Source organism: Bos grunniens, chromosome 5, assembly GCF_055505025.1.
Source record: "Bos grunniens cultivar Pamir isolate PY7600 chromosome 5, Bosgru_T2T1.0, whole genome shotgun sequence".
In the NCBI taxonomy this organism is placed as follows: Eukaryota; Metazoa; Chordata; class Mammalia; order Artiodactyla; family Bovidae; genus Bos; species Bos grunniens.
Window position 1 is genome coordinate 28738420 of NC_141169.1, and position 12414 is coordinate 28750833.

General features: G+C 56.2%; 2 protein-coding genes across 3 annotated transcripts in view; one reads left to right on the forward strand and one right to left on the reverse strand.

Annotated features, from left to right (window-relative positions):
* The window catches only part of LOC147371573 (uncharacterized), a 31411-nt gene extending 27145 nt beyond the window's left edge, over positions 1–4266 (reverse strand). The window contains exon 1 of the mRNA XM_086399368.1: positions 3459–4266. Within this exon, the coding sequence (XP_086255494.1) occupies positions 3459–4116 (658 nt within the window). The 5' untranslated portion in view covers positions 4117–4266. The remainder of the gene's footprint in view (positions 1–3458) is intronic.
* FIGNL2 (fidgetin like 2) overlaps positions 3352–12414 on the forward strand; it is a 30488-nt gene continuing 21425 nt past the window's right edge. The window contains exons 1-2 of one of the 2 annotated variants that reach the window (XM_086399362.1): positions 3353–3482; positions 7594–7842. The gene's annotated coding sequence lies outside the window, so the exon portion shown is untranslated. Of the gene's footprint in view, positions 3483–7593; positions 7843–12414 lie in introns of both variants that reach the window. The other variant, XM_086399363.1, reaches the window with a different exon arrangement.

The following is a 12414-nucleotide window of genomic DNA, read 5'->3' on the forward strand; positions in this document are numbered from 1 at the left end:
TGGGCCTTGAAGTCTGAACAGCCAGAAAGAGAAGGGTTACGGCTCCACTTGTAGGGGAGTAGCCTGAGCCTAGGGTGAGTGGGGGGTGTGGTAGCTAGCGGGTGTGGTATGCTCTGGGCACACACCCTAGTCCCCCAGCCTGGACACATTTCCTTCCTTTCTTGCTTCTTAGTGACTCCTGAGTGGCCGATCCAGAAGACTACAAAGAGAGGTCTCTCCGCCCTGCCCTTTCCTCTTCCTCTCTTCCATTTCTTTCTCCCTTCCTCCCCCTACCCCCATCCTTCCCCAGGCTCTTTTCTTTCCTTCCTTCTCACCCCACCTGCTCCTCCCTCCCTCTCTGGCTTCTGCATCTTCCCTAACTTTCTTCTTTCTCCCTTCAAAACCCTTCATGCTGATTCTCCCTGGGCCAGCAGGGGTTGTTTTCCTTGATGTTTTCGGAAAGGCCTTGCAAGTCTCTGGGCCAGGAAGATCACATAGACACACCTCTGCACACATACCCATGTCCCACACCCACACGCACATGTGCACTCACACGCACACGTGCACAGGCACTCGGCAGCATGCCCAAGCATAGTATCTGCCTCCTCCTTGGATGTCACATGAGCAAAAGAGCTGGGAAAGAATGGAGGGCTCTCTGCAGAGGCCAAGCAGAGCATTACCGTCAACACTACCACTATCATTATCCAATCCATCGCCAGGCACTTGACCTACCCAGGGATGATCACAAGACCAGCCAGAACTCTGTCCTCAGCAGGGGGCTCTTAGGGCACAGATCCCTCGACCTCGACTGGGGACAGTCAGGAGTCCTCAGAGAACAGACCCTCCCCCAAGGCCCCGCCCAGGAGGGCAGACATGATGAAGGGCCATTTGCCAGGATTGAGTATTTGTCAGCCCAGGAGGCTGGATGATGTATTAACAGGACTTTAATGAGCTTGGGGAGGAGGAGCCACACTTCACTGCCTGAGCCTGGTGCACAGAGGAGTGACCAGATCAACCTCACCCCCATCTACTAACATAAGTCAACCTATGGCTGTTTGCCCATCAGAAACAATTCAGCGCCTCCAAGTTGCAGCCCTTTCCCCCGTCAAGTCTGGTAAAGGCCTCTCGGTATGCTATCTTACTGGGAAGGCCTTCCTGAGGTCTAACCTCATTTTTCATACCAGCTCTGGAGGAATGGGGGAGGGGTGTATGTGAAGGAGAACCCCATCCCTGCTCCAGGGGAGCACCTTATCAACTCCTTCCTCCACCCTCACTCCTGTCATCCACCCCACCCTGGAGCCTGGAGGAGCATGGCCTCCACTGCCCTCGCAATGCCAGGCTTGGCCTCCCAGTGCTGCTGGCACAGCTCATGTGGACATTCCCCTTATGTCAGGGAACATTCCTGCCCCTGACCCTTGGGGACCCTGACAGATAGGGTGGAAAGAGTACAGTCGATTCTAGATCCAACTTTGCTGTGTGACCCCAAGCATGTCTCTTCTCTCTGGTCCTCAGATACCTCATCAGTAAAGAAATTCTCAACAAATTCCTTCTCCCTCTGTTGTCTCGGGATTGTCCCTTCAACTTGGGGTTCAGTTTTCCTACAGCAGCTATGGCTCCATTTCTTCTGCCTTTCCGATTTTGAAGCCAGAGTTTTCAAATGCCCCACCATTCTGACCCTGTGCCAAGGTGTGGTCCTAGGGATGTAGAATAGAGAGGAAGAGAGAGTTCTGGGGTCCGAGAAGATCCTGATTTTGATGAATTCCAGAAACTGCCTGGGTTCTAGTCTTGCTTTCTTCTGTGGGTTGGGAAAAATATAGGAGCCTCCTGGTTTCCCTTAAGGGTACTTAACTCTGGGAGATCAAAACCCAGAGCTACCAGAGAGGGCTGGTGAGACCCCAGAGGAACCACCACTAGCAGAAGGGAAGGGGAGAGTTTAGAATTCTACAAAACACTGAGGACAGAGCACTACCGGGCAGCTCACCTTGTCCAGCTAGTGCTCAGTCAGAGAGGGTGAGCAGCGCCGGAAAGAAACAAAAACATCTCAGAAGACACGACCCGCAGCACTGCCCTTGAGTGGGAGCACAGGCGATCTTGGGACCCGAGGTGCTCAGCATCTCCTAAAGGAGGAAATGTATCTGGAATTTCCAACCTAAGCTTGGATCTCTCTCCTAGAACCTCCTGGGGCAAAGTGGGTTCTGCGGGCTGCTCGGTCTGCAGGTTTCCTTTCCTGTCTGGATCGCTGCTGAAGCCTGGAGTCACTGTGTCTGCCAGAATTCTATCCTTGGAGCTGCTGCCCCGGGAGAAGGATGTGCCAGTGGGACGCTAGGTGTTGCCGGCACAGAGTGGACGCTCGCAATGTTTGAATGAATGCACTCATCAATGAACGCCTTTGGACAACTCTTAAGCAGATCACAGGTGCGGGATTCATCCTACTTGGCTCAGTGTGGCTGCCGTCTTCTGGGGAAAGCCCTCCAGTGAAGCTCACAGTTTAGACATCACATCCCACCCTCCATTGCCCACCTCCTGGGCTCTCGGTCTTTCCCCCGAACCCACCCCACTTGGAGTCCGCGCAGAGCAGTGGACTTGCTGAGCTGCGTGTATGCCACCCACTCTGTGCATCCGGGCTGGCAAAGCCAACAGTTCACCTGGGGCAGGTGGGAGGGTGGGAATGAAAGAGTGAGTCCACCAGGCTTTGGCCGAGAGGCCGAGGCAGTCCAGGCAGTGGGGGTCGAAGGCAGCTAGCGGACGGGGCGGGCCGGGCCTGCTGTTTTCCCCTTTGCCCTTCGACCCAGGAAGCCGCTCACACCCGGCGGACACGCTCGGCCGCCCTACTGCTCAGTCCCGGCCTCCCCCTTCGGGGACCGCTCCCCACCCGGCCCGGCCTCCACCCCCACCCCAACTTCCCGCTCCAGCGGCCCAGGAGAGGCGGGGGCGGGCCTGAGAGTGGCGCAAGGACACTCCACACCAAGGGTCATTTGCTCTTTTTTCCCCCTCTGTGGCTAATTTATTTTAGAGCTAGGGGAGGAGAGGGGCGGGGCCAGGCCGGGCTGGTGGAGGGGAGGGGCCCGGCGAGCTTAGGGGAGATGGGGGCGGGGCGGGGGCGAGGAGGGGAGGGCGGGGAAGTGGCCGGGGGTGGAGAGGGCCGGGGAAGGGGCGGGAGTTGGGGGAAGGGAGGGGCACTAGGGGAGGGGAGGAGCAGGGAAAGGGGAGGGGAGCAAAGGCCTGCGAGGGAGGGCGCTGGGGGCGGGCGAGGGGAGGAGGGGGTGGGGGTGGGGGTCCTGCCTGCGGGGGGAGCCGGGGCGGCCCCTTGTCCGGCCACCCCCACTGCCCAGTCCTGCTCCCGCCCGCGGCGGCCGCAGCAGCCGCAGCAGTAGCGGCTCCAGGATGGTGAGCGCCGCTGCCCCCCAGCCCCGGCCTGTCGCCCCCGGCCCGCGCCCCGGCCCCGGGGCCGGACGCCCCCTCAGGCCGCGCACACTCACCTAGGACCCGGCCGGGATGCCGAGGTACGAGGCCGCGGGCCTGGCGGGGGCAGGCACGGGAGCGCGCGGGCGGGCCGAGGTCAGGGGGTGGTGACCGTTCGGTCGGGGTGTCCGGAGCTTTGTCCGCGGGCGCGGGGCAGTGCGAGGGCCGGAGAGGGCGGGGGCTGCGGGTCGCGGGGTTCGACGAGGCGGGGGTCGAAGGGCAAGGCCAGCGAGAGACCCGGGCGGGTGCGTGGGATCTGAGGGTCACTTCCCGGGGGGAGGGGGCGGGCAGGGAAGGGGCACTCCTCTCAGCCGCCGACGGGCACCCTCTTCGCCGCCCCCTTTGGTGCGGAGGCTGCAGCAGTAGCGAGCGGCAGGCTCTGGGGGGAGCCTGCGGGATTGGGGGGTGGGGACCCAGAATTTGCGGGTTCGGGTCCCAGAAGGATCCAGTGTCCGGAGCCCGAAGGCCGGCCGGAGGCCCCTCCCACTCCGTCAGGTCTTTGTCCAGCGGCCCCTGTGTGTGAGGGAGGGGGGTGGGGACTGGGTTCCAGGCCCGGAGATTCCCCAGCATCGTGACGGGGCAGTGACAGGAGACTGAGGCCACTTGGGGCCCTGCGTCTCTCACGCCCACCCGCTGCCTTTCTTCTCTTCTGGCCCGGGAGAGCAAAGCCCCCATCTCCGAGTCAGGGAAGCCGCACTTACCTTTACCCCTGGGCTACAGGCTGCTAGGGAGACCCTCTAAGCTCCCGGCTCTCTCTCTAGAGCCCTTTAAACTTCCCCACTCCGAGAGCCCTCTCTTGATCTAAACAGAGATTCCCTTACTAAGGACCCCGCTCTGTAGAGGGTCCTCCGCTAGGGTTGGGCACACAGTAGGTGCGCAGGAAATGTAGGCCTCCTCCTCGGGCCCCTCCCGTCCCGGTGGCCTCTTGGGCGGAGAAGGCCTGGGAAGGGGTCTGCGCGGGGGCGAGTGTAAGCGGCCTGGAGCCTGCGCCCAGCGGCAGCCAGGAGCCCGGAGCGGAGGGGTGGGTGGGCTGTTAAAGGGACGGTCACTAAATCAGGATTAGGCCGTGGGGCTGTCAGGCTGCTAGGCCCTGTCTCCATGGATACCTAATTTGGAGGAGAATAGAGGACGGAAGAATGTTTGCGTTGTCTTCCGCCAGGGCTGCAGAGGCTAAGCGGACTCCAGCCCTCGGTTTGGCAGCAAGGAATGGGGAGCCAGTTCGAACCCCACTCTGGGCTGCGGCGGGGCGGGAGAACTTTTCGGTCTGGGGGCCCAGAGCCTTCCCTGAGGAGTTGCTGGAGTGGGCCAGGTGGTGCGGTGGTCCAGTGAACTCTGACCGTGCACAGGGAGCCCCAGACCCTCCCCGAGTCCAACCTGAACCCCGGTGCATCCTCCTGGGAACGGCCGGGCTGGGGTTCCTCAGAGCCCCCCTCCCGGAGCTCCTAGCCGGGCGCAAACACCGTCCTCCGCTGCTCCGTAGGCGGGGAGGACTGATGCGCTGGGCAGCTCGAGGTTGAGCGCGGCGGCACCTAGGCGCGCGCGGGTACCCGGCGGCTGCCCGAGCCGCGGGGCAGGGGGCGGGGCGGACTTCCTGGGGTGGGCGAGAAAGGGGCGGGGCTTGCCTGCCGGCCTCGCTCCGCCGGGTGACAGGCCTCGTAAATCCCCCTCTCCCATGTTTAACGCCATTTCATTTATTTCCACTCGATTCCTTGGGAGTCCGCAGCAACCACGGCTGTAAGGAGCGACCCTTGTGCCCTCCCAGTAATGTCTTCTTGAGGAAAGTTATCTTGGGCCAAAGGGAATTAGCTCTGTGGGGACAGTGGAGTGGCTCCTGGGGGAGGCCCAGTGACCTCCACTTTTCAGGGGGACCCCCATCTCCTCAGGGGATGAGGAGGTCTGAGAGACACATGGATGAGTTTGGTCTCCGAGGGCCTGCGGGGTGTAGGCCCTTTTCTGGCCATGGTGTAAGGGTGGGGTGGGCTGAGAATGAGGTGAGTGGACAAGTCCAGTGCTCCGCCTGGAACGGGGCAGGAGAGGGCCCCGATCCGAGTGTAGTGTTCTCAGAGCCTTGCTCTCGGTCATCCATGGCCGCAGCTTTTTATGGAGCAAAAATCCCCTCCCCTCCCCTGCCTGGGCTGCCGCTTTATTGCAGAGACCTCAGACTCTCCACGCAATTTCACGCCTCTCTGCCTTTGCTCTTGCTGTTCCCTCAGCCAAATGCCTTCCCATTGTCCCTGTCTCTCCACAGCCTCCTCATTCTTCAAGGCCCGACTCGGATGCCACACTTCCCCCATGTAGCCTCCCCCAGAGCCCCCAGCTCTAGGCACTCACTCCTCCCTGCATGTTCTCCTAGCCCTGCACCTGTGCCTCCCTTCAGCCTCGGAGGCTGTGTTGGCACTAGGCTTTGCCTCCAGGAGGCCAGGGGTGGGGCGTATACTTCCCTGCACCCCATCCCCACTGGGCTTGGCACTTTGTAGGTGCTCCATAAATATTTGTTGGTTGAATAAAAGGGTTTTCGCCAGGGCAGCCTGCAAACCATGGCCTTCCAGGCAAATAGCTCTGTGCTCCTGGGTGGGTGGAGGTCCCTGGGTGGGTCTCTTCCTCCTCCTCCTGGCTAACCCTCCCCCACCCCCCAAGTCCGGGAGGACTTTGCCCCTTGCTTTCCCCACAGACCAGCATTCTTTCTCTGCCATTATCATCCTGTTAAACAGAGAGGCCAGTCAGGATCCATATGGATCACATTAACAATTGCTTATTATCTGGGCCAGAACTGCCCCCACTCTCCACCCCCGGCTCCTACTGCTGCAGTTGCTGGACCCTTAGGAACCCAGCTTCCCCCTCCCCCGCCATTGGTCAGCCAGGGATTGCAGGGGACAAGCTGATCTCCCTTACCCTCCCTGTGCATTCTATTTAATTTACTTCTTCTTGACTTGGCTGGCTCCTCTACCCGATTTAATGAAAACTAGTTTCCCCATGGGAGCATGGCTCAGTGAAGTTCCAGGGTTGCTGAGGAGAGGGGTGGACCTGAGTTCAGATACACCTGTGGTCCAGAACACCAAGAGCTTCTGCTTTCCAGTGAACAGAGGCTGTGGGCTGCAGTAGGCCCCACAGGACTGACCATGGGGTATGCTGGTGTGTTCTGCCATCTCGCCCTGGGCTGGCCCTGCTCCCTTTTGGGAGCTGGCAGGCTAGCAAGGAAGATGAAGGCAGGAGAGACCCTGCCAGACTGTGTGGGTCCCCACCTTGTGTTTCAGTCGAAGAATCAAGAAATTCAAGAGTGGCTGCTGAGTTAGCCTTGAAGGAGGAGTGGAGTTTCTGTTTAAATGCATATAGCCCAAGAAGGAATGGAAGGGATCTTCAAGATTACCAGGCCCCACCCCAACCAGGCCTGGGTTCACAACTTTTTTTGATTTACAGACCCCCTCAGAAGGACCAACAAAAGCCATCCCCAGAAAAATCCACTTTTATCAATTGACACCAGACTTTGCATTCTGCTTTAAAGGCTCTTGGACCCCCTGAGCCCCTTGGGGTCTGTGCCTCAAGAACCCCTTGCCCTAGTCCAGACGCCCCTGAAGGGCTGAGAGCAGAGTGAGGCCTAGAGCCCAGCATTCTTGCCCTTCACTCTGTGCTTTCTCCATGGCAGGAGGACAGGATGAGCCAAGAGACCAGGGGTATCGGATAGAACTGTTGGGCCCACCTTTGAGTGGAAAAGGTTCACCCTGCCTGGGTCAGGCTATGGGCCAGTCATCTCATCTCTGAGTGTGTCACCTGGAGTGAGGAGGTCCAGGGGTTATTTTGTTTCAGAACCCACTCATCCCAAGGATGAGTGACAGGAGAGTCTAGCTCTTCTCTGAGCATTCTCTTAAGTGTCTTGATGAATCATAGCTAACACATAGAACTTATGTGTATATCTCTTATTCTATATCTCATCTGTGAACTGCAACTAATTATGGCACCCTCCTCATAAGCATTTTTGTGACAGTTAAATGAGGCAGGAGCTATGGGCCTGTGAGGGTCTGGTCAGAAATGCAGTGCTCAGGGTTATACAGATCTTCCTTGACTTATGATAGGGTTATGTCCTGATAAATGCATTGTAAGTTGAAAATATTTTTAGGTCAAAAACACATTTAATACATCTAACCTACTGAACAGGCTTCCCTGGTAGCTCAGATGGTAAAGAATCCACCTGCAACATGGGAGACCTGGATTCAGTCCCTGGGTTTGGAAGATCCCTTGGAGGAGGGCATGACAACCCTCCTTGCCTGGAGAATCCCATGGACAGAGGAGCTTAGTGGGCTACAGTCCATGATGTCTCGAAGAATTGGACACGACTGAGCGACAGCACAGCACAGCACAGCACAACCTACTGAACATCATGGCTTAGCCTCGCCTACCTTACAGGTGATCAGGAATACTTACGTTAGCCTAAAGTTGGGCAAAATCATCTAACACAAAATGTATTTTATTATAGTGTTCAGTATCTCATGTTAGTTATTGAAGACTGTACTGAAAGCGAAAAACAGAATGGCTTAATGGGTGCAAAATGGTTGTGAGTGTATCACTTGTTTACACTTGAGATGGCATGAATGACTGGGAGCTGCACCTCATTGCCATTGTCTGGCATCACAGGAGAGGATCCTACTGTGTATTACTAATCTGGGAAAATATCAACATCCACAATTCAAAGTATAGTTTCTACTGGATGAATATCACAGCATTGTAAAGTCAAAAAGTTTTAAGTCAAACCATCATGGGTTGGGACTGTCTTTGATTACTACTGATGTTGACATTTTCCTGCTTGAGCCAGTCAAGAAGGGACTGCAATGGAGCCACCCAGGTGCCTTGCTCTCTTTTCCTTTAGTACTGAGGAGGCATGGGCAGTCAGCCTTTGCAGTTCACCTTGGGGACTGGTGGTGGGGTGGACAGTTCTCAGTGAATGGGCGCATTAGTCAGTGGCTTCAATCCAGCCTCCATAGGCTCCATCCCCAATTTCTGATGATCATTCTTGCCTCCCACCCAAGAACCCAACCCCTGGGCTGCAGTGATCCTGCCAGTCGTGTCCAACTCTTTGCGACCCCATGGGCTGCGGCACGCCAGGCTTCCCCATCCATCACCGGCTCCCAGAGCTTGCTCAAACTCATGTCCATCAAGTCAGTGATGCCATCCAACTATCTCATCCTCTGTCGTCCCCTTCTCCTCCTGCCTTCAGTCTTTGCCAGCATCAGGGTCTTTCCCAATGAGTCAGTTCTTCGGGTGACCAGAGTATTGAAGTTTGAGCTTCAGCATCAGTCCTTCCAGTGAATATTCAGGACTGATTTCCCTTAGGATTGACTGGTTTGATCTCCTTGCTGTCCAAAGGACTCTCAAGAGTCTTCTCCAACAGCACAGTTCAAAAGCATCAATTCTTCGGTGCTCAGCCTTCTTTATGGCCCAAGTCTCACATTCATACGTGGCTATTGGCAAAACTATAGCTTTGACCAAACCCTGCCACTAAACAGGTCTAATTGCCTGGACAAGTCACATACTCTGTGTCTCAACATCTTCATTTGCAGAAGGGGAATAAGAACACTGGTGAGTGAGTTTGTAGGTAATAGAGGCCTTGGTTTCACATAGTGTGCTCTTTGCCTCTGAAGTACATGCTTACCTCTGGTGACCTTTTCAGTGACTCGGAACCCATGCAGGGAACCTCCTCCCAGCGTAGGAGGAAGGAGAAAGAGAGGACATGTATGTGAAAGTTCTGGCCCAGGGCAGGGCTTGCCCTGGCCATCTTTGAAGTTCTCTCCAAAGCTGAGTCCAGGCAGTAGGGGGCTCAGGAGTGGGTGAGAGGAGAAGCAGCTTGGCTGCTACCTCTGGAGTCCCTTCAGCTCCCCTCGCTGTCTGGGAGACCCAGGCCACCTGACCCCAGCCCGGTGCTGGGATTAATCAATCGCAGATGGAGGGGAAGATATGACAAAGAGACTACATTTTACTCTAACAAACCTGTGTCAAACACCTGCTGGGTCCTGGCACTGTGCCAGGTCCTGGGTGTGTATCAGCCAGACTCCCAAGGGTGCCCAGCCAGGGCCAGGATTCCTGGGCCCCTGAGACTCCACACACACTCGCCGTGCACCTGAGTGGGGCTATCATGCCTCAAATCTCCCAGAGCTCTCCTCCGCTTCCTGTGTGGCCTGGGAGGAGCAGAGCACGTCTGCAGGCAGCCCTGACCCTGTTCGCTTTGCTGCAGGCCTCTGCATGAAGCCCGGCCACACTCACCATACACTCTGCAGGGCCCTGAGCCAGGCCTGAATACTTTATCCGGGTAGCCATTCATCCAAGACTTCTCTGGTGGCTCAGACGGTAAAGAACCTGCCTGCAATGTGGGAGACTCATGTTTGATCCCTGGGTCAGGAAGATCCCCTGGAGAAGGGAATGTTAACCCACTCCAGTATTCTTGCCTGGAGAATTCCACGGACAGAGGAGCCTGGTGGGCTACGGTCGGTCTATGGGGTTGCAAAGAGTTGGACACGACTGAGTGACTGTCACTCACTCACTCAGTCTTTCATCCAGTGAGCTCTATTTTTAACGTGATCCCACTTTCAAGGAGGTTACAAGACAGTCAGGGACCAATGGACAGGCCAAAGGACAGGCTGAGCTTTGAGAGCCATGCTCCTGGTTTTCCCTGCATAGAAGGGAGCGTGGTTGAGCTGGGAGCGGCGGACGGGCCTCAGGATGGGCTGAGGGGAGACTTGGGCAAGAGACCGGTTCCTTCACGGCAGGGCCTTGCATCATCAGCAGACTCCCAGAGAGACTTCTTTTCTCCAGGGGGGCCTTTCATAGGTGACAGAGGTACTAATTTAGTGAGAATTAAAATGGCAACCCATTCCAGTGTTCTTGCCTGGAGAATCCCAGGGATGGTGGAGGCTGGTGGGCTGCCGTCTATGGGGTTGCACAGACTCGGATACAACTGAAGTGACTTAGCAGCAGCAGCAGCAAGAAACTGGGAGAGTCCACCTGCTGCTGGCTGGCCTACTGGGCTCTTGGATGCTTGAGAGTCTGAGGTGTTTGTTGTTCTTTCAGGCCAGCAGGGGAAAGAAACTAGTGAGATTTGGGTTATACTGAAAAATGACACCTCCCCACCTCATCATGTTCTTCCACACCAACCCGGTCTGCCCAAAGGTTTCTGTCAGGGCAGAGGGGCTCCAGGGAACTCTGGCCATCAGGGGTATCACCCCTCCCATCCATCTCCTCAGAGGGACAGTAGCCACTGGTGGCCAATGACACTCATCCCTCTAGGAAGGGGCTCCTTCTCGAAGTGGACTTTGTCTTATGTGTGATGGCCGTTCTCCCATCTCTGTCTTCCACACTATAGCCCTCTTCAGGCCAGAGTCTCGGGGCCTGAACCCCTTGTTGGGAGAGTAGAAACTGTCTTATAGGGGTAGGGTGGCCAGGAGTTCAGTTTTTGGACTTGCTAGGTTTGCAGTGTCTATTAGACATGTAAGTGGGGATGACCCAGAAAAACTGCAAAGGAGCCCATCAACCTGCCCGGAAGTGCCCCTCCCAATAGACAGTCTCTCATGTTGAATGCCTCTACTGATGGTGAGCTCATCACTTTTAGAGAATCCACATGTTATCAGACAGCTAACATTAAGCCCCAAATCTTTGATGGCAAATTCAACTCATTTGAGGATGGTGGGAAGGGGGACAGGAGGGGAGGGGCTGCACAGAGCTGCCACCCAGAGGTGGCTTAGGTATTCAGAAATATTTGATCCCCAGAAGTCTCTCTCCCTCCAAGTAAACACTCCCCATTCCCTAGTCATGGTCTGCTGCAGCTCGCTGCCTACTTCTCTGATCCCTCTCCTTAGGGCTGTAACCAGGGTCTGGGGTTTCAGACCTGCAAGGACTTATTGGTGCCAAAGTAAAGTATGGATAAAGTGTGGGTTTGTGGCTGAATCTGGGGGGGCGATCAAGGGAAGAGGGGCTAAAGAGGGGCAGGGGAGGCTGATGAGGGTGGTGGGAATCAACATACTGTTTCCATAGCTGTTAGATGAGAATAACATCGGCTGCTCAAGTGAGAGGCAGAGCAGCCTCTGCAGATAGACTGCCCTGGAGAGTGGCACCAAGTCCTAGCTTGGTGACCTCGACAAATTAACTGTGCCTCAGTTTCCTCCTCTGGGAATTGTTGTGAGGATTACAGCAGCTAGTGTGCTTCCAGCAGTGCTTGGCTCTTGTCTTGGGATCTCAAACGCACAGACAGGAGTTGCCGTGGTTGTCTGGTCTTTGCCTAGCACCATTCCCCCCACCCCAACTCTTCTTTCTCTCTCTGTTCCTGTGGCCCTGCAGGTGTCGGGGCCACCCCCTTGAGGACAGCCCTGCCCACTCACACCCAGGTAGACCGGCCAGGCTGCATAGCTGGAGTTACTCAGCTTGGCTCCCCCAGGGCTGGGAAGGGAGAAGGAGCAGGCAGAGGCAGCCACTGGGGAATCCAGGGTGGGCTGCCTGGGCCTGCCCCCTTACCACTGCTGGCCAGGCGGTGGGGGCATCTGCTCTCACCGACCCCTATGCAGGAGTGGGGAGGCTATATATGGGGCCCCCAAAGGTGGGGTCACCCAGACTTTAAACTTAAGCTTTTTGGAGATCACGTGCCACCCAAACTGACTCAAGTCAACTTTGGATCCTAAACCAGGCTGTGGGGAGGAGGTGGGGTTTGACAGGGGGCCCTTTGTCTGCTGGGCTGAGACCCGTGGTCCACGATCCTTGAGAAGTTCATAAATGGAGCTGTATTCTAATGTTATTAGTTCCCTTTGTAGTTCCATGTTTTTAAAATTTCTACCCCCTACAGCTTTATTACGGTATAGTAGACAAAGTAGTCCCATGTATCATTTTTTAAAAATTGAGGTGTAATCGACATAGATCACTGTATTAGTTTCAAGTATACAGCATAATGATTTGATGTGTGTGTATATGAAGAAATGGTCACCACAGTAAGTCTAGCTA